Source organism: Accipiter gentilis, chromosome 16 (genome assembly GCF_929443795.1).
Source record: "Accipiter gentilis chromosome 16, bAccGen1.1, whole genome shotgun sequence".
In the NCBI taxonomy this organism is placed as follows: domain Eukaryota; kingdom Metazoa; phylum Chordata; class Aves; order Accipitriformes; family Accipitridae; genus Astur; species Astur gentilis.
Genome location: NC_064895.1, coordinates 24,406,149 through 24,424,013, shown reverse-complemented (window position 1 = coordinate 24,424,013; position 17,865 = coordinate 24,406,149). Strand labels below are relative to the sequence as shown.

The window sequence follows — 17,865 nt, the reverse complement described above, 5'->3', positions numbered from 1 at the left end:
CTTTCCAGAATCACCCCTCAACTCCCCACTCTGATCCTGAGCCATTTCAGTACGCGTTCTTCTACCTGCAGTCAAGCCTCAGCTCCGTCTTGGCCGCAAACAGCTTTTGCAGAACAGTTTATTTTTCTGATTATTTAACCAGAGGCTTCCTGGCTTCATTCTCACCACCCACTGCAATAATATGCAATTACAAGACTTGAAGAAAAATAAAAGGGAAGTGCCACCTCATGCCAGGCCAGTGCTGCCAAGATCTGTTCTTCAGTCTTTCAACTTTGAAAAAAAAAAAAAAAAAAAAAAATCACCGAACTCTCTTCTTGCCTCTTAGCACATCATTTCAGGCAGCTTCTTCTATACATAGGTTTTACCCAAAACCTTAACGTTTTACACAGTCTTTGCCTTTCATTCTCTGCTACTCAATGGGTGAAAGTCAAAGGCCACACTATGAGCAATTTCTGTAAGAAGATTTCAAACCCGTCTCCATGTTTGGCATAGACTGATGCCAAATTTGGCACTTCCAAGACATTCAAAAGACAGGCTTCAATTCTCAATTTTTATTGAAAGGTTTCTGCAAGCTCAATTCCTTGCCTTTAAAGACAGCTGAAGAAAGGAAATGGGTATTTTCTAAAATAAAGGGATTGTTTAGAAAAAAATGTTTCCAGTCCATGGGCTATCTTTTAAAATAAAGTAGTCATTCATACAAGGTTAAAACCACAGAGCACTATCAGCCCAGGACCCATGTCGTTCAGGCACCATGCTGATAACGTCTTTGGAAATCTTTGGCAAACCGCTTTTCCCCTTTGGATTCCCATCTGCAGGGCTACACTGCAAGACCCAGCTGAAGGAGCAGGAGGTCCAGCTTCTCCAACCACAGCTGCGCCGTTGGTGTTGCTCTACCTTCTCAGTCTTGCATAGATGAGACCTAGGGGCTCTTGGGAGACGGGGGTCGTGGGGACGGACACAAGGACAGACGTGGAGGTAGGCTGGCTGCTAACTCAGGCGGTTAGTCATCGCAAGCTCTTCCCAGACGTCCGAACTATTTAATCCAGTGAGAATCATCAGCATTTGCCGTCTTGGCTGGAACACGTCCACGTTAAGGACGTGGGTCTAGTTTTAACACCAGCCTCGCAAGCTACTGCTATTTTTAGGTTTGGGCTGTTATTTAAGGCATATATCAAGACCAGAGAGAGCACAGGGCAAAGACACCAGCTCAGGAGGAGATGAGGACAGTGACACACCCTATTACAACCACCCCTGTTCAGGATCGCATGCCTATTCTCGACTATTTAAGCAATTCAGCATATCAAGGGCCTTCGGGCCCTGGGCAAGAGTTTGAGCCGCTGCTTTCACCCCAAAATCTTCCTCTTTCGGGAAGGAGCCCAACCACAGCGAGATGTCTCTGCCCCAGCACCGAGCGGTGCTAGTGCCACCCCGACCACGCTTCACCCAGAACCTAAGGGCTCGAAGCAATCAATCAGTAACAAAATCCTCCAAACGGGCAAAGCCTTGGATGCCCGTCTGGTGCCGTGGGGAGGCTCGAAGCGTGCCGGGGCGAGGGCAGCCGCCCAAGCACGGCTCCTCCGAGCAGCGGCTGCTGCGCCTACGTCAGGCTCGGTCTTCCCTTTCAAAGGTTAAAGCTGTTTACTGAAAGGATTAGGAGGGAGAAGGTGATAAAGTAGGAGGAAGCAAGGGGAGACCGTGCGCAACAGCTACGTACACGGGCTTTGCCCCGGCAATAAACGCGCCCCAGCCCCTTGTTGGCGTCGCCAGCCAACGTATAGGTGGGGAGGTCATAGGGATGTGGGTGCATCGCCAGCACCAGACCCTGGGGCTTCACCCCCAGCCCCAGAAGATGATTTAAACCCAATTGCTTTGCCCTCCACGCCCGTAGCGCAACCACAAACCAGGCTGGCACCTGAAGACCTCAGGAGCGGCTCTGGTCCTCACATCTACGGGGGCTTTGCTCTGGCTGCCCACCACAGAGGGATCTGCGCTAGCAGCACCGGAGGGGGAAGATTTCCTCTCTGCAACAGGCTGACGTTTGTTCCTGGCTATATTCACCCTTATCTGGAAGGCTGCTTCAGGATGAAGCGTGATTTGGGTACAAACACTGCCGGAGCAGCAGAAAGCTAAGCCGTGACGCTGCAGCTCTGCAGTACACCTTAGCTGTACGGCCAGTTATTAATTAAAAGGTCAATTCCTCCACGGCACTACATCTTCTCTAGTTTCAAGTAAACAGTCTTAAGAGCCAAATGTTTCGATAGGAAAACCGAAGAGGGATTTATACACCACCACAGAGGAGAACAATTTCCACATCTGACACGACAGAGCACCACCACCAAGAACTAATGAGCGGGGCCCTTCCAGCTTACACAACGCAATTTAGGCAACACCAGAGCTGTACTAAAAGCAAGACAAAGCATTAATTGGTTTGTGCTCGTCTGTCTGCCTTCATTGCACAAAGTTCAACCGAGGACATTCCGTAGCAGGAGGAAGTCACGAAGCCACCCATGCCAACACGGAACCAGCGTGACTATTGCAAGAACGACGGGGAGGGATGTGCAAAAACTGCCCAGCCAGGAACCCAGAGTAATGGGGCAATTCGCCTCCAGACCTGAAAGGCTTGATCAGATACCGGGCCAGCTCATCACCTAAGCGTGGTTTTGCTGTTACGCCCAGCTTATTTCCCAAGACAAGGGGAAAATTTAAATATCTTGTGAATTTGATGCACTAGCTTAGGTTATACCTCAGCGCGCTAACATAGCCTCGCTGCTCACCACGTATCAATCGCCTTCTCTTACCTGCACGGTTTCTTTAACCTGAATCATGCCTGCTGACAAAAGCCCCAGCACTGCCCACAGAGGCAGCTCTAAGATGGTCTCCAGAAGGGCCAGCTGCAGCGCAGGTATTTCAGCACGGGGTCTAAAACACCAGGTTAGAAATCAGAGCTGCACCCACTCAAAGCAACTTGGTCCGGTCCCCGCATTCGAGCATTCCCTGCCCTCTACAAACTCAGCCCCTGCTCTGAGATGCTTCAAAAAGCAGTTAAGAGTCAGAAATCCAACCAGCTGGTAATTAAGGTCTTGGGGAAAAAAGTTACTACTGGTAACAACCAGCCACTTTTGGCCAATGGACCACGGCCAAAACCATGTAGAATTTCTGGTAGTCCTCACAAATAAGGATGTCTAATAAGGTTCTGCAGCCCCATTGCAGATCACTCACCACAGCCACAAGGACCGCGCTTTGGGTACCACAGATTTTAGGGACAATGGAGCGCAGGGGTTATTGGAAAAAGTGCCCACAAACAGAAAAAAAAGCTCAAGAAACTGCACCCCGAGAATTCAAGAGTTAAAAGGAAACTGATAAGTAGCACAAACACAAGCGAAGGCACAAAACTAATTCCAACACCACCTTACTGGTTCTGTAAATGCATTAAGGAAGGCAAACAAAGTGTAGGTCTATTATCAGCAGGAAGGAGAAGGGAGTACATAACAGAAGACACCCTACTCAAAGCCTTCTTTGCTTTGTACTTAAGCACTCAAGGATGACTTTCATCAAGCACTGATCTCTCTTAAACCTTCCAATCTTTTTTCAATCCACTCTTTGTTTGGCCCCGCCTTGTTAAATGTGCTTTTCTAAAGGTTAACTGTGAATGGATGTTTAAGGTTGAGCAACCTCAATCCAAAGTAAGGACTTGTCAGTGCTGTCTGCGCAGGATAAGGGGGGGTCGAAATTGCCACTGTAGCAGAGGAAGAACCACGCATCCTCCTAGGGAGATCACGGCTGCTCGGCGCTCACGTTCATGCCACCATTAATTTACCATTGATTTTTACAAATTTCAATTTAATGACCACAACGGGTCATCTTTAAAGTCTCATCAGAAAGCTGACAGCAAGTCATCCACCGAAAGAACAGAAAAAACTACAAACAGAGCCTCCAGGAAGACCTTGCGACGTTCATGGAGCTGTACACCTCCACGACACAGCCTTTAAGGACAACTTTCCTAGCTCCAGCGTGGGCGAAGGGCTGGGGACATAAGCCAGCAGTCAGGATTTAGGGCTAAGAACCTGAAATTGAGGTGCTGCCAAGAGGCGGGGGACGACTCAGCCTCCCAGAAACAGATGGGGTGAGGGAAAGGACGACATGAAAGACAACCAGACCCGCGCCTGAGTCACGGCGGAAAATAAGGAGTGCGAAACAGAAGAAAAGTGGAAAGGGAAGGGAAAAAAATAAAAAGGAGCCTTCGTTCAAGATCCTTCTACCAAGGATGGGTGGGAAGGAGAAAGAGAGGGGCTGGGGCAAGCAGGTGACATTCCCTCCGTGAACCCTTCCTTCAGAAGCAGGGACGCGCCATGGGAACAAGAAGGGGGAGAAGCCAAGGCTGAAGAAACACCTGAGGAACCAGTGTATGGGCTCTGTCCTCGCTACAAGACCCAGCAAGTCAGAAAAGCAACCGGTCACCGGACATGGGGGTGGCCCCTCCGAAGCACCGCACGGGACGGCGGAGAGGACGCTACCCCCCCCAGCCCCCAGTCGCTACTGCTCACCGTGCCCGTTGCAGTAATAGATCCACTTCTCCCTGTTCTGCGTGGGGGTGGTGGACTTTTTCATAATAGCTTTTTCCACAATGGCACTGGGGTCTTGCCTGGGTCCCTTCTTCAGAGTCCGTGAGCTCTTTCTGACGCTGCAGACGACGATAACCACCAGGACCAGCAGCAGGAAGAGGACGATCATCCACGGCAAGTGTTCGTTGATGTCGAAGTGCTGGTGGACGTTCTGCGGACCTCGCCGGGGGGGCCTGTATGGGACGCTGGACTTCTCACCCCCCACAATCTCCAGCGACGGTTGCTTCTCCAGCGCTTGGCTGGTCTGCTTGTGCCGGTAGCTCTGTGCCTGGCCGGTGGCACCGGAGCCCACGAGGGTCCCAGCGGCACCGTCGGTCTCGTTGGTTGAGGTTTCGTTGTAGTAGCCTGCCGGCTCCGCCATGCCACTGGATGCGCCTGGCGCTGGAGAAGGGACAAAATCGGGAACTGAAGAGTTCAGACCTGCGAAAGGAGAGGAGAGTTCAGTGTCACGGCACCGGAGACGCGATACGGCATCACATCGCGGTCTAAGACCTGCCCGAGCGTCTGCTTGGCCAGCAGACAGAAACCCAACGCCAGGCAGCGAGAAAGGGAAGGGGTGAAGTTGAGGTTTGGCTCTGGGAACAGATGGGTACGGTTACAGAGGTAGGTTCAAGGTAAAATTGACCCCTGGTGGTTAAGACTAGTGGCAGCTCATTAAAAAAAATGAGTTATCAAAGGCATGTTGTCAATTTGTGTTTGTCCCACGTTCGGTGTTTCTCAGAAAACCTGCAACTTTGAGGGAGTTGGTTTAGGAGTTTCTTAGGTTTATGAACAGCAAGCAGCTGTGGATGCATCAACAACAAAACAGGTTTCTGAAGCAACAGAATCGAACAAACTTCCCCCTTGGAGCTACTTTCCATCTTTTTTGAGTTTTCTTATCAACCAACAGCTCTCAGGTCCCAGCCAGATGCATGACCAAAGCCTGGTGAGAAGCGGAAGGAATGTTGTGGCAAAAACTAGAGCTTACTTTGCGTCTTTTGAAGATCATGTCTCATCCCAGTCGGGCCAGAGAGTGGGTGTAACCATCAGTAACCTGATTTTGCCTCTGGCGTTGTTACCCAAAACACTCTGACCAGGATACATGACCGGCAAAATGCTTTAACTTTTACCTAATTGTCTAGAGTTGACTTCAAAGTTCAGGGAACACCTTCCTGTCCTCTCCCAATGACACCCCAGCGGCATATCAAGCTCTGAGACCTAACAACAGAGAAGCACTGGGACTCTACCACTGTCAGCGCTTCCCTGCTATTGCATGCAGCAGCTCAGGGGTACAGGCCACCAGAAGTTGCCTTTTTTTTTTTTTTTTTTTTTTTTTTTTTTTTTTTTTTTAAATAAAATGCCCCATTTGAGATACTGTAAGGAGGCTGCTTCCCAGGCAGTGCTGAGCACCACCTCAAATGGGGTCCCACAGCACCCCTGCAACCAGCCATGGGTAAAACATCTCCATAAAGACTGTGATGATGTATCATTTCCGATTAAACAAGAGAATGGGGAATTCAACCCGGTTCTCCCCACCAGTGATAACTAATAGAAATCTTAGAGGTTAAAGAAAAAATTTACGGCACAGCCTAGGCTCCCGGAGGGCTGTTTTGGCAACGGTTCCCATTCAAGCCGATACACTGGCACAGTACGGGGCAAAACGCAGCAGGGAAAGCATGGGCAGAAAGCAGAGAATTCCTCAGGAAAGGAGGAGGTGGAGCAAAAGCTCCGCTCCTGCCGGGGTTTTCCTGCTGCACCCTGCTCGGGTTTGCCGCAAATGTGCAAAGACTCGTGCCAGCGCAACACACAGATGGGAAAAGCGGCTGAGGAACGTGATGTCCTTTCAGTCCAAACAGCAGGACAGCCAGGAGTCCAATCACGACTACAGACTCGGTGAAAACGTTATTAAACGTGGTTTAACACAAGCGAAGGCAACCTGACACGCTCTGGAGCTGCCTTCTGGCCAAGAAGCAAAAGCACCAGCCACGCTTTAGACCAGGTGGCCCTTCAACAGCCTAAAGCCAACCCTGACCGAGGCAGGAATGCAATCCCACAACCAAAACCACGCCTGCGGTTCAGTGGTGGACGTTACCTTTGGGAAGATGAGCGGTTGGTGGAACTTCGTAGGGCTCTTCACCCGTTTCGGCGCTTGACGAAGTCAAAGACGTGTTCGGAAGAGACGCTGGAGAACCACAGATGTTGTCACTCTCCTTCGTCCCTGGCTTGATGACCACCATGTTTTTTGCAAAGCAGTCAGTGTATGTTTTGCACTTCATCACACTAGAAGGCACATCAGAAAAGGTACCACGAGGGCACGGCTTGCACCTAACGTCTTCCGTCTCCGTTCCTTTCTTGCGGACGCCCCAGCCGACCGGGCACACCGTGTAAGGGACGCAGGTATCGTTCGTCTGAAACGTACCAGACAGGCAAGTGCACTCGCGGTCAGTCAAGGCAGTACAATGAGTTTTCTCAATCATTGGCAGTTCACAGGGTTTTCTACAAGGGTGGCACCGCTCTATGCCGTTCTCGTGCTTAGTAAAGGTCCCATCCGGACAAGGGCTGCACTCTCTTAAGGTACTCTTCGTACAATGTTTAGACACGTAGGTTCCTGCGGGACATTTGTCGCAGATCAGCTCTTTGTTGGTGGCACGGTCGAAGTGGCGGTACTTGCCAGAGGAGAGGCTGATGGCATTCTGCTCGGAGGTCAGCTTCGACTGACCATCGGCGGTGCCGAGGAGCACGAGCAGCTGGAAGACAGGCGGAAAGTATTAGTCAACACCAGCGCGCGACCGGAGCCCTCTCTGCCGGCAATCCCTTGAGGAATCTCAAGGGATGTCCCAGAGCCGTGGGACGACGGAGATGTTTCTACACCCAGGGGTGGGAGCTCAGCGAGGTCGAGGTGGAAGAGAACCGGCGCAGACAGCAGCACGCTCCCCAGATGCATCGCCAGCTACCATTCTAATTCCTTAAATTTGACACCACGCTTCTCGGCGAGACTAAGCATCATTTACACTGCAACCCTGCCAGGGCGGTAAATACTGCTAATTGTGTTTCAGCAGTACGTGCTACCTGGCCACCCCAGGAGAATTCAGACCAGCTTTGCATTTCAAGGCTGAGAGGCTCCAGCACAAGCCAGGCGCTTGCCGAGAAAACCAAAAATAACACGCAGGTCACAGCTCTGATCCGTAAAACTTTCCTCCTCTGTATTTGTTAATCCCCACTTGTTCAAATAGTTACCCAAATAACACAAACCAGCAGCCGTTACTGGACTATTTCTCAGCCCCTCTGCCCTTCCATGATTTTTTATGACCCTGCCCAAGCGTAGGGTTTGGCGAGACCGCAAGGGATGTTCTGCTCCGAGCCTCCAACCACATCTGAACCTGCTTTAAACCAGATGCATTAGCAACAGGAGAGAAAACCCAAAGCTATTTTTAAGCTCTTTGAGGAGCTCTGCTGTAACTCAGTTCCTCATTGCATCAGATACAGGTAAAAGGTCTCCGGTTCTGAGACACCGAACTGCATCCAGCTGGGCTTCACTACGTGATGACTACAAACCTGTTTATCTCTACCTAGTTCCAATCCCAGGGCTTTATTCACTTAATTCCTTTGCATCGAGGCTGCTCCATTCCCAAGAGAAGCTCCATCTACCCAGCAGGACCTCTGCTTCCTCCAGACCTCTGGTCCAGGGATTTAGTGTCAGTTATGCCAGCAGAGAGAAGACACCAAGAACAAAAGGCATATCGAAAGAAAGGCTGACACAACCTCATACAGCACGTAAAGCAACAGAAAAAAAACATTTTCGAACAGCCGCAGGCTGAGTTAGGAGGGAGGGAGAGGAAGGAGCCAACGTTACCTTGAATTCCCAAAGGTGCTTTCCTACACCGAAGGTAAAAAGACCAGAGACCCTAACGCTTTTCAGCTGCACAGACGGGCACATAAATCACTTGGCTATGTTATACAAGCCCTTGCCTCTTGCTCTGCTACCTACTCTGGGCTATCAGCCAGCAAGAATATATTCAGAAGGGGGAAAAAAAAAAAAAAAAAAAAAGCAAAAGCCTCCCAACAACATGACTCTGCAGAAGGCACATCGCAGCAGAGCCGCAAGCCGCGCCGCATCATTTTTGGTGCAGTCTCTTGCTTCCTGGAAACACACAGCACATTTCTGTTTCACCTGCTAAATAATTTATGGCTTGGGATTTGTACAAAACACTTCAATTTTTTTTTTTTTTACTTATTTTTTTTTTCTCTCCTGAAGCAGCAATTACAGAGCAGGCAGAAGCAGGCAAGCCCACAGGAGTTGACAAGGATCTTGCAGCGGCCAGGCTAATTACAGCACGTCAAATTAAAAAGCGGGGCTGCCCTGGCAGGCAGCAAAGGCTTACAGGATGCATTTTATTTTTCCCCTCCCCTAAGACACGATTTAACGAAGCGCTTAGCTGGCTCTAAGGAAACCTGCCGCCCGTAATCTTCATGACGCAACCCTGAATTAGCAAACCAGATGCAGCAGGATCCGACCTCTCGAGGTTGCGTGGGGGGGGGGGGGTCACCTGCGTTACTCATCCTTCTCCCCGCGCCGGCGCTGAGCGGGACGGGGCATCGGGAGAGGCAGGACAGGCAGCGGCTCTCCTGCCTTGCTGCCGCCTCAGATGCCGATTTCGCCCTCTGCATCGAGCCAGACCTCAGAAAACCCACGGACAACCCCGCTACAAGCATGCACCATGGGTCGCATCCTGCTCTCCCTTTTCTTCCCATCTTCAGCATCTTTCCATCACTCATCTGGGTAACCACAGCCAGCGGGACCTGCACTACTGTAACAGCACCAGGTTTGGTTTGGGGTTTGGTTTTATTTTATTTTATTTTTTTTAAACCCCATCTCAAGTAAAGCGGCACTGGTGCTTTTGAACATCTCCAGATCTTCAGGCGCACATGCACTTCCAAGCTTAGGGACAACAGCAAGTCCCAGTGGGAGAAGGCTAAGCAGCGTGGAGCATCCGCTATTTATTCAGATTGGCGCTTCTGGTCCTTAAAAAAAATCCAGCTGCTCAGGTTTCCTGGTTGGCATCACTGAGATCTCTGAAAGAGAACACCGGGAGCAGGAGGACATCTTCACCAAAAAGGGACGTCTGCTGGTTTGGTCCCTCATCCTCAGGACTGCCCAGCAGTGAGCAAAACTAGACCTTTCTGGCTGATACACCCAGTTTCAGTGGCAAACGCAACAGAGTAATGAAGTGAGCTCTGCTTAGCCACTGAATTTTGGTTCATTACTCCAATACCAAAGCAAGCGGATAGGGTAACAAAAAAAAAAAAAAAACAAACCAAAAGACAGAAAAAAAAAGGAATCAGTGCAAGACGACACTAAAGAGCAGATATTAGGTTTCAAGCAGTTTCGGTGCTGCTCTCCATGCCCGACGCAGGAGCAACTCTTGACACCGCAGCCAAGAGGGTCAAGCAGGACGGGGCGGCCGCAATCCCAAAAAGCATCCCCAACTCAGCCTCAACGCCCTGCACCGCACGGGCAAAGGCACTTCCCAGCCACCTTCCCCTATTCCAACACGTGGAGGTTTTAGGGCACGAGGAAAGCCGATCGGGCTGGGGAACGCTCTCATTTTCACCTCCCCACGTCGGGGAAAGGGCTCCGACAAAGGGACCTTCGCGCTTGGCTGCGAACAAACCCTCGAGCCTGCCGCCCCACCGTACCGCCACCCAGCTTGATGACTCCATCTCAACGGTCACGTCTATGCTGTGCCTCCATCATCCTCTTAAATAATTGCCTGCTGCAGGAGAGACCCCGTGGGCGATTTAATCTGCACGGTAAATAGCTTTTAGGGGGTCACAAGCTTCCCAGGCACATGCACGGAGGATGAGGCTGGGAATACAACAGCTCGTTTGGGACCTAAAGCCATTCGGTGGCCCAGTGAGTCAAAACACCAGCAGAAAGTTAGTGGATCAACAGGCATTTGTGTCCTGAAAGGGGGTGACACCTCGAGACAGTCACAATCTCGGGTTGTGTACAGTGCCGCCCTGCTGACAGCCCTGCAGCGGAGGCAGCAATAAACCTAAAAAATTTAAGAATAATTAAAAAAAAATTAAAAAAATAACAAAAGAAAAAGACAAAACCCAGCTAAACGCAAGGCACTTGACCCCAGTAGAGAAGAGCAGGAGCAGAGAGCTGTAAGCAAACAGGGATCGACAGTGCTAAATTGATACTCTGGGAACCAGCAAAACCAGCACAATTTGGTCGAAACGGCAGCTGGCTCCACGGCGATGCCTTGGCACCGGTCGGGGAAGGGCTGCGCAGCCCGTCGCCCTTCCCGAAGGTCAGCGGCACCCTCCGCCAACCAGCACCAGGAAGTCGCTTGCGACGTTAAAGGAGGAAAAATAAAATTATAAAACAAACCCAGAAAAACAAATCAACTGGTCTGGAAGTTTTATGGTAACTTTGCAGCCAGGAGGAGCCCATCTCCTGCCCCGCTCACTGCAAAAAGGATCAAGTTACTCTGAAAAAAGTTGCCCGTGAGGAGAGTATCGAAGAGCGAAGCAAGTTTCTGCTTTTTTGCAACGTGACCAGCTGTTTCAGCTGGTTTGGGGTTTGTGAAACCGAGAGTCCGGGGCTTACCCTGCTCAGCACTCCCTTTACTACGTCTGGAGTGTGAAACGCGGGCAGCCGAGCGTGCCAAAACAGCAGCACCAGCACATCTGGTCCCCATGAAGGAAAACCCAGCAGCTACTCCTGCGGCCGGCACCGACCGGAGCTTGCAAGCATCCCCGGCAGCCACGGTTTTGGTCCGAGCAGATGAAATCCCCCAGGCTCCCGAACCCCCCCGAGTCAAAGCAAGGAGACATCACGCCGGTTCGAGGCGAGAACATGGGGGGAGATGGTGGAAACTACCTTGCGGCAGCTGCCCACAGCCCACGCCAAGCGAGGCAAACCACAACCAACACCGCCTTACGCAGCCGCTGCCAAGCGGCTATCGCTCAAAAACCAAGCGGCCGGGCGGATTCGGGTTTGCTGCGCCAGTAAGAGACCCACCAACTATTGATTTGAATGTATTTCCATCAGGCTGGAAAGACGTTAGCTCCTTGCGGGGTGCCAAAGGGAGTTGCCCAAAATTTGGAAGATGAAGATGTCGGATGAAGAAACCCTGGCCAGTGGCCACGGGAGCATCCTGCCAGCTCACGAGCTAACGGGAATTTTGTCTTACGGCTCGTTCGCGCGTACGATGAGCACGCGCAGAGGTTGAGCACACGCGTGCACAAGCGCTATACGCGTGCGTTTGCTCAGAGTCTCAGCTTCATTTTGCAAAATTCACGGTTTATTTCCCTACACCTTGATATCACTCTCCCCCCCCCCTCCCCCCCCCTCTTCCTCTATACCTGCCATTCCCGACTGACCTCCAGGACCCCAGCTGGAGCTCCGTACCTCAAGCTCCCCATCAGCATCTCATCTTCCAGATGTGCAGCAGCACCCTGTTCTCCCAGTGGGAAACCGGCGCTCGCTCGGGAGCACCCAGCCAGCACCGTGCACGGACCCCGGCCGCTCCACCACGGCGCGAGGTTAACCTTCGCCTCCAAAGCAACGAGGCTGTTTCCCGGCTAACGCTCTTCCAGCTTTAGACTACTTTTTTTGTTTACTGGGATTCCCGTCGAGCCAGCACCAGCTTGCTAAGATCCACCTTGAGTTCAAGAGCAAGTGGACTCCTCGGTTACACAACCCAGCCGCAGCAGCTGCGGCATGTGCCTGACACACCGAATTACCGTCTCTCCCCTAAAAAAGACGGGATGTAGCCCTAAAGCACCGATGGGGAAGGGCCCTACCTGGGCAGGTAAACCTGGAGGCGAACCCACGGGAAAATATTTCCGTGTTAAGCCAGGGCGGCTGCCTTCCATGAGCAGCAGTGAGTTTTGCTGCCTGTCCAAGAAAAGCAGCTGGGAGGGATGGATGGACGGACGGACGGATGGACAGACCCCAGCCCAGTGCGGAGTTTCGGGAGCGGGGCAGGGGGGCGAAGCGAGGATCCGCTCAGACCCCGAGGTGCGGGCACAGCCCCCGGGCAGGATGCCACCCTCCGACGGAGAGGATGGAGCAGGGGACATCGCACCCCGCCAGGCTCGGGGGCGCAGGGGCCGGGGCGGGCAGCACCCCCCGCGGGAGGCACAGGGGAGCGGCAGGACACCCAAACAGACGCACAGCCCCCCCCCCCCCCCCAAAAACACCCCCCTGCCCACCACCAGCCAGGCAGCACGCGTGTCCGTGTCCGTGCCCATCCCACCCTCCCCGCCCCAGGCAGGAGAGGCGGGCGGGCAGCCCCGCACTGCAGCACATCCCCACCCACCCGCGCCCCCGCGGATCTTGCGCGGATCTTGCGCGGAGCGCGCAGGGACGGACCCCCCCCCCCCCCCCCATGACCCACACTTACCGTGAGGAAGGCGACGGAGCTCCGGCACGCCGCTGCGGCCCCCATGCTGGCGGCCGGGGGCCGAAGCCGAAGCCGAGCCCCCCGCCACCCCCCACCCCCCGCCGCTCAGCGGGGCTGCGGGCGAGGCTCTGCCCGTCCAGCCGCGCTGCCCTTACGCGGCGGCGGAGCGGGGGACCGGCGGCGGTAGCCGGCGGCGCGGAGCGGTGGGGGAACAGGCGCCCATGGCGGCGGGGCCGGGGCCGAGGCCGGGGCCGGGGCCGGGCGGGGGCCCTGCCGCCCGCCGCGCTCCCACCTGCATGCGGGGCCGCCGGCTGCGCACTGCCGCGGCGTGGGGCGGTGCGCACGTGGGGCGGGGCGGGGCGGCCTTTGTGGCGTCACCCGGTTCCGCGCAAGACGGCGCGCCGGGGCGCCCCGCCCCGCCCGGTTCCGCGCAGCGCGGCGCCGCGCACCCGGCCGCTTCCTTCCCTCCCCACCCCCACCCCGTCAAGGGTTTCTTCCACCCGCGGAAGAAGGGGTCGTCCACAGCGAGTCCGGGGGCGGCAGCTCCAATCTCAGCCTTGTGCTGAGCGGGGGTGGGAAGAGGTCCGGGGTTGTCCAGCTCCTGGGTTATCCAGGTCCTGGCTTGTCCAGATCCGGGGTTGTCCAGGTCCTGGGTTATCCAGGTCCTGTGTTGTCCAGGTCCTGGCTTGTCCAGGTCCTGGCTTGTCCAGGTCCAGGGTTATCCAGATCCGGGGTTGTCCAGGTCTTGGGTTATCCAGGTCCTGGGTTATCCAGGTTCTGGGTTGTCCAGGTCCTGGGTTGTCCAGGTCCTGGGTTATCCAGGTCCTGGGTTATCCAGGTCCTGGCTTGTCCAGGTCCTGAGTTATCCAGGTCCTGGGTTATCCAGGTCCTGGGTTATCCAGGTCTTGGGTTGTCCAGGTCCTGGCTTATCCAGGTCTTGAGTTATCCAGGTCCTGGGTTATCATCCAGGTCCTGGGTTATCATCCAGGTCCTGGGTTATCTAGGTCTTCGGTTATCCAGGTCCTGGGTTATTCAGGACTTGGGTTATCCAGGTCCTGGGTTGTCCAGGTCTTGGCTTGTCCAGGTCTTGGGTTATCCAGGTCTTGGTTTATCCAGGTCCTGTGTTGTCCAGGTCCTCAGTTGTCCAGGTCCTGGGTTGTCCAGGTCCGGGGTTGTCCAGGTCCGGGGTTATCCAGGTCTTGGGTTATCTAGGTCCTGAGTTATCCAGGTTCTGGGTTATCCAGGTTCTGGGTTGTCCAGATCCAGGTTATCCAGGTCCTGGGTTATCCAGGTCTTGAGTTATCCAGGTCCTGGGTTATCCAGGGACGAACGGGAGATGGGGCCATAAACAGGGCTGGAAGGGCTGCCGGGGAAGGGCGAGGTTCTTCCAGGAGATAGGAACAGAGATGAGGTTTCAGCGTGGTGCAGGGTCCCATTGGGAGACCAGGGCAGGGGTGGGGGAGGCCCCAGGTAAGGCCGGGTCGGGGCCTTCAGGGTTTGCGAGTGCACCAAATCAAGGGGTTCTATGACTCTTTACGTTGCTGGTTGTCTGTAGAGGAAAACATTCGAACACCCGGTTTCCAGAGCCCGCAAAAACCCTACTGACCGACAGCCACCTTCTGGAGGCATCCTGAAGGCAGGTGAAACAAGGGAGGGTTTCAGTGCCACACCAAAGCGAACGGCACAGAAGCCCTGTGAATGACAGAAAATCTGGGAAAAGATAAAAAAAAAGTGGCATTCTTGCTCTACAAGGGTGTGGGTGTCATCCAAACCCTTCCGAAGCCCACAAGAAGCCTCCCCCTGCCTTCAGGGAGGTTTGAATCCAGCTAGAAGGCTCCTCTCCCAGCCAAGGCAGACTTTTTCTCCCCGTACGTTCTCCCTATCTAATCCTGGAAGGGAGCAACGACCCTCAGGAGCCTGGGAATGAGCCTGGAGAAGAGCTTCCCTCCCAGAGCCGGGGTGGCAGTGGCAGGACTGCCGTTCCCAGGAGGGGACATGACAAACCGTCTCACACGTGCAGGGAGAGGACCTTCCTCCCTCCACAGCTGGCCGCGCTGCTGTGCAAGTGCCGCAGAGCCCTGCTTTGGGCTTTGCCTTCCCCCCCGGGGCCACCAAACCCGGGAACGACGTGCTCTTCCCAGGAGGTCAAGGAAGGGGAGCCTCATCCCAAATAGAGGTCACGATGCAGAGCGAGACCCAGTAAGGCTGCCCAGAAGGAAACCTGGGATGCCTATCGCTACGTTTAATTGGAAATAAATTGGGCAAATAATAGGCGATAACGCCACCGGCTCAACGCCGGACTTGTGAATGGTGGAGGGGATTTTGAGTTTTAAATTGTGCGGCTTTCTGATGAAATAGGAAGAAGAATACGAGTGAATGGAGAAGTCTTGCCCCTCTGGTGCAGAGCGAAGCGGGCTGGTTGTGTCTGGGCGAGAAGAGGGTTTGCAATGCCCCGGCAGCATCAACCCACGCTGGATCCATCGGCAGCGTGAAAGGCAGCGTTCAGAATGTGTTAGGGAAAAGCAGAAAAACAATCATCCAGAGGACGGAGTGACTCAGGGGATTGGCAATAAGATGGATCATGTTACTGCCGTGGAATGGATTCCAATTAGTTACATCCGCTTTTAATTAGTATTATTTATACAGAACCTAAAGGCAGTCCACAGATTATCCAAAAACGTGTGGGCTGATCTGTAAATCTCCCATCCCACCCCCCCTTGCAGCCCTTGTAATGAAAAACACCAGTCACGTTGCCTAGACTGGTTCATGCTGGCTGTCACATAACTTGCTTATTAACGTCCAACTTGCTGCATGTCCACTTTTCTTGATCTTTGGAAGGAAAATAAGGAAGCAGTTGACTGAGGTCGGAGTTTCATGTTAAGTGTTTTCGGTGGCGGCAGCAGCTCAAGAAGTTCCTCCTCGCCTCCGTGCATTCAGTTCCCTTTTCCCCCTTGTGCCACCCCGTGAGTCATGCAAATACAGGCCCAGGGGATCAAGCCGGTCAGCAAACTGGTAACTCTGTTAAAAAAACAAGAGGGAGGGTATTTTTAATCAGAGGTGGTGAACCTCGCTGCTCATATTGTCCCGAGATCCCTGGGTCTCCGCTAAGACGATGGTGGGAGCCCGAGTGAGTGACGGAGGAGCATCCACTGACCTGCTTTGCCACCAGAAACCATCTTCTCTTCAACGGGAAGCTCTCCTCTCTTGCGAGGAAAAGGCAGTGGTCCTGCTTAGTCATCTGGGGCTGTTTAAAGCACATTCATGAAATGGGAGGAATTATTTTGCCAAAAGAAGTATTTGGGGAAATGTTAAAGAATACCCTACAGAACCATCACTTGCTTCATCCTGGAGAAACCAGTAGTTTGCTGGCAAGCGATTTCTCATCATTTATTTGCAATAAAAGAAGCCAGGCTAACGGGGCAGATGTATTTTACCTTTGGACTTTCTCATTCTCTCTGTACGTGGACAATCGCTTCCACATATCCGGTCGAAACAGAACATTTCTATGTTCTGTTGCTGTTATGGGAAAGTAGCCACTGCGTTGGAAAAGTCACAACTCCAATTCATATCGAAACCACAGTTATCGCTTGCATTAACATAAATTGGGAAGTTAAACCGACAAAGCCCGTAAACTTCCCTGGGTGAGGGAAAGGAGAGTTTGGGTGAGAGTTCTTGCTCTTCTGGCCCTCCTTATGATCTCCAGGAAATTGGGAAGGGAAATGTCTACCAAAAGCAGATGTTCCCAGCAGGAAAATATAGATATATATATATACACACACACACATATATATAAACACAGTGGTTTCTAGCAGGATCCATGGCAAATGCAGGATTGCCTGCGGGAAGGTCTTTTGGGTGGTTGAGGTGAGATGAGAAAACGTTGGTCTTCCAGTGTGAGATGGCAACCGAAAAAGAGCATGAGAATGTCCTCCAGATCAGCAGACAGAGCAGCTCCCCCGTGGCCCTTTGTCCAGACGGGGACAGAGTGCACTTCTGCCATCTCCTTATGAACTGAGCTGTCCTCATCTTTCGCTGGGGGAAAACAAAATCGCGTTCTCCGTTACAGAGCCAAGATGAGTCTGGGTCTCCCTGTAGAGAATCCAGTCCCTGCCTAAAACTTTTCACCAGCAGCAAGTTGCTTTCATGTATTATTTTGATTCCATTGACCGAGAAGCATCGTGAAGGAGAGAGATTTCCTTAACGAAGGTGTGTTATCAGGGATGGATTTCCTACCTAGGTAGCCCGCGGGATGTCAGGGCAAGGAGCCGGGGAGCCAGAGGTGGTAGGTGGGAAATGGAACGCGGCACCGTTCGATGCAGGTTTGGTCACCATCACTCCTGAGCTCATCTCTCTTCTGGAAAAGGCTGATGCACAGCTGAAGAGCCTGTTTTCCCAGAGGACCTTATAAAAGGAGAAGCTCAGCAGCTGACGGCAAGGGCAAGTGCATAAACAAGACTTTAACCCTGCGTCCAGGGTAACGGCTGTGAGATAACCGGCAGGTAAGATGGGGAGATGAGGCTGCATGTGAAGCACAGCTGGCGCTGCATCTTTGCCCCTGGCGAGAAAGGGGAGAGGGGCGCGTGGGGCTGGCGTGTCAAATCCTTTCCAGGTCAGAGACTCGCTGTAAAGAAGCTTCCCTTCTGCCCCCAGAGCAGTACGGTAACACAAGAGCTGCAAAGCAGAACAGTTTATCTCCGTCTGAAAGCTTCAGCGTTCGGCGCAGGTGGGGCAAGCCCAGCAGTCACGTCTGCACCTTTCAGAGGAAAAAATAATGAATGTATGTAAAGTTAATGCCTCTGTTGGGGGGGTTTATCCCTTTGATTATATGGAGTCCTGTTTTGCGGGAC

The 17,865-nt window shown here is 53.0% G+C and overlaps 1 protein-coding gene across 2 annotated transcripts in view; it reads right to left on the bottom strand.

The window, feature by feature from the left end:
- TNFRSF21 (TNF receptor superfamily member 21) overlaps window positions 1–17,865 on the bottom strand; it is a 1,117,265-nt gene that overhangs the window by 21,690 nt on the left and 1,077,710 nt on the right. For both annotated transcript variants that reach the window (XM_049818450.1, XM_049818451.1), the window contains exons 2-4: window positions 13,019–13,082; window positions 6,694–7,348; window positions 4,545–5,042 (exon numbers count right to left, since the gene is read on the bottom strand). In XM_049818450.1, coding sequence (XP_049674407.1) covers window positions 4,545–5,042; window positions 6,694–7,348; window positions 13,019–13,063 — 1,198 coding nt within the window. In that variant the 5' untranslated portion in view covers window positions 13,064–13,082. The remainder of the gene's footprint in view (window positions 1–4,544; window positions 5,043–6,693; window positions 7,349–13,018; window positions 13,083–17,865) is intronic.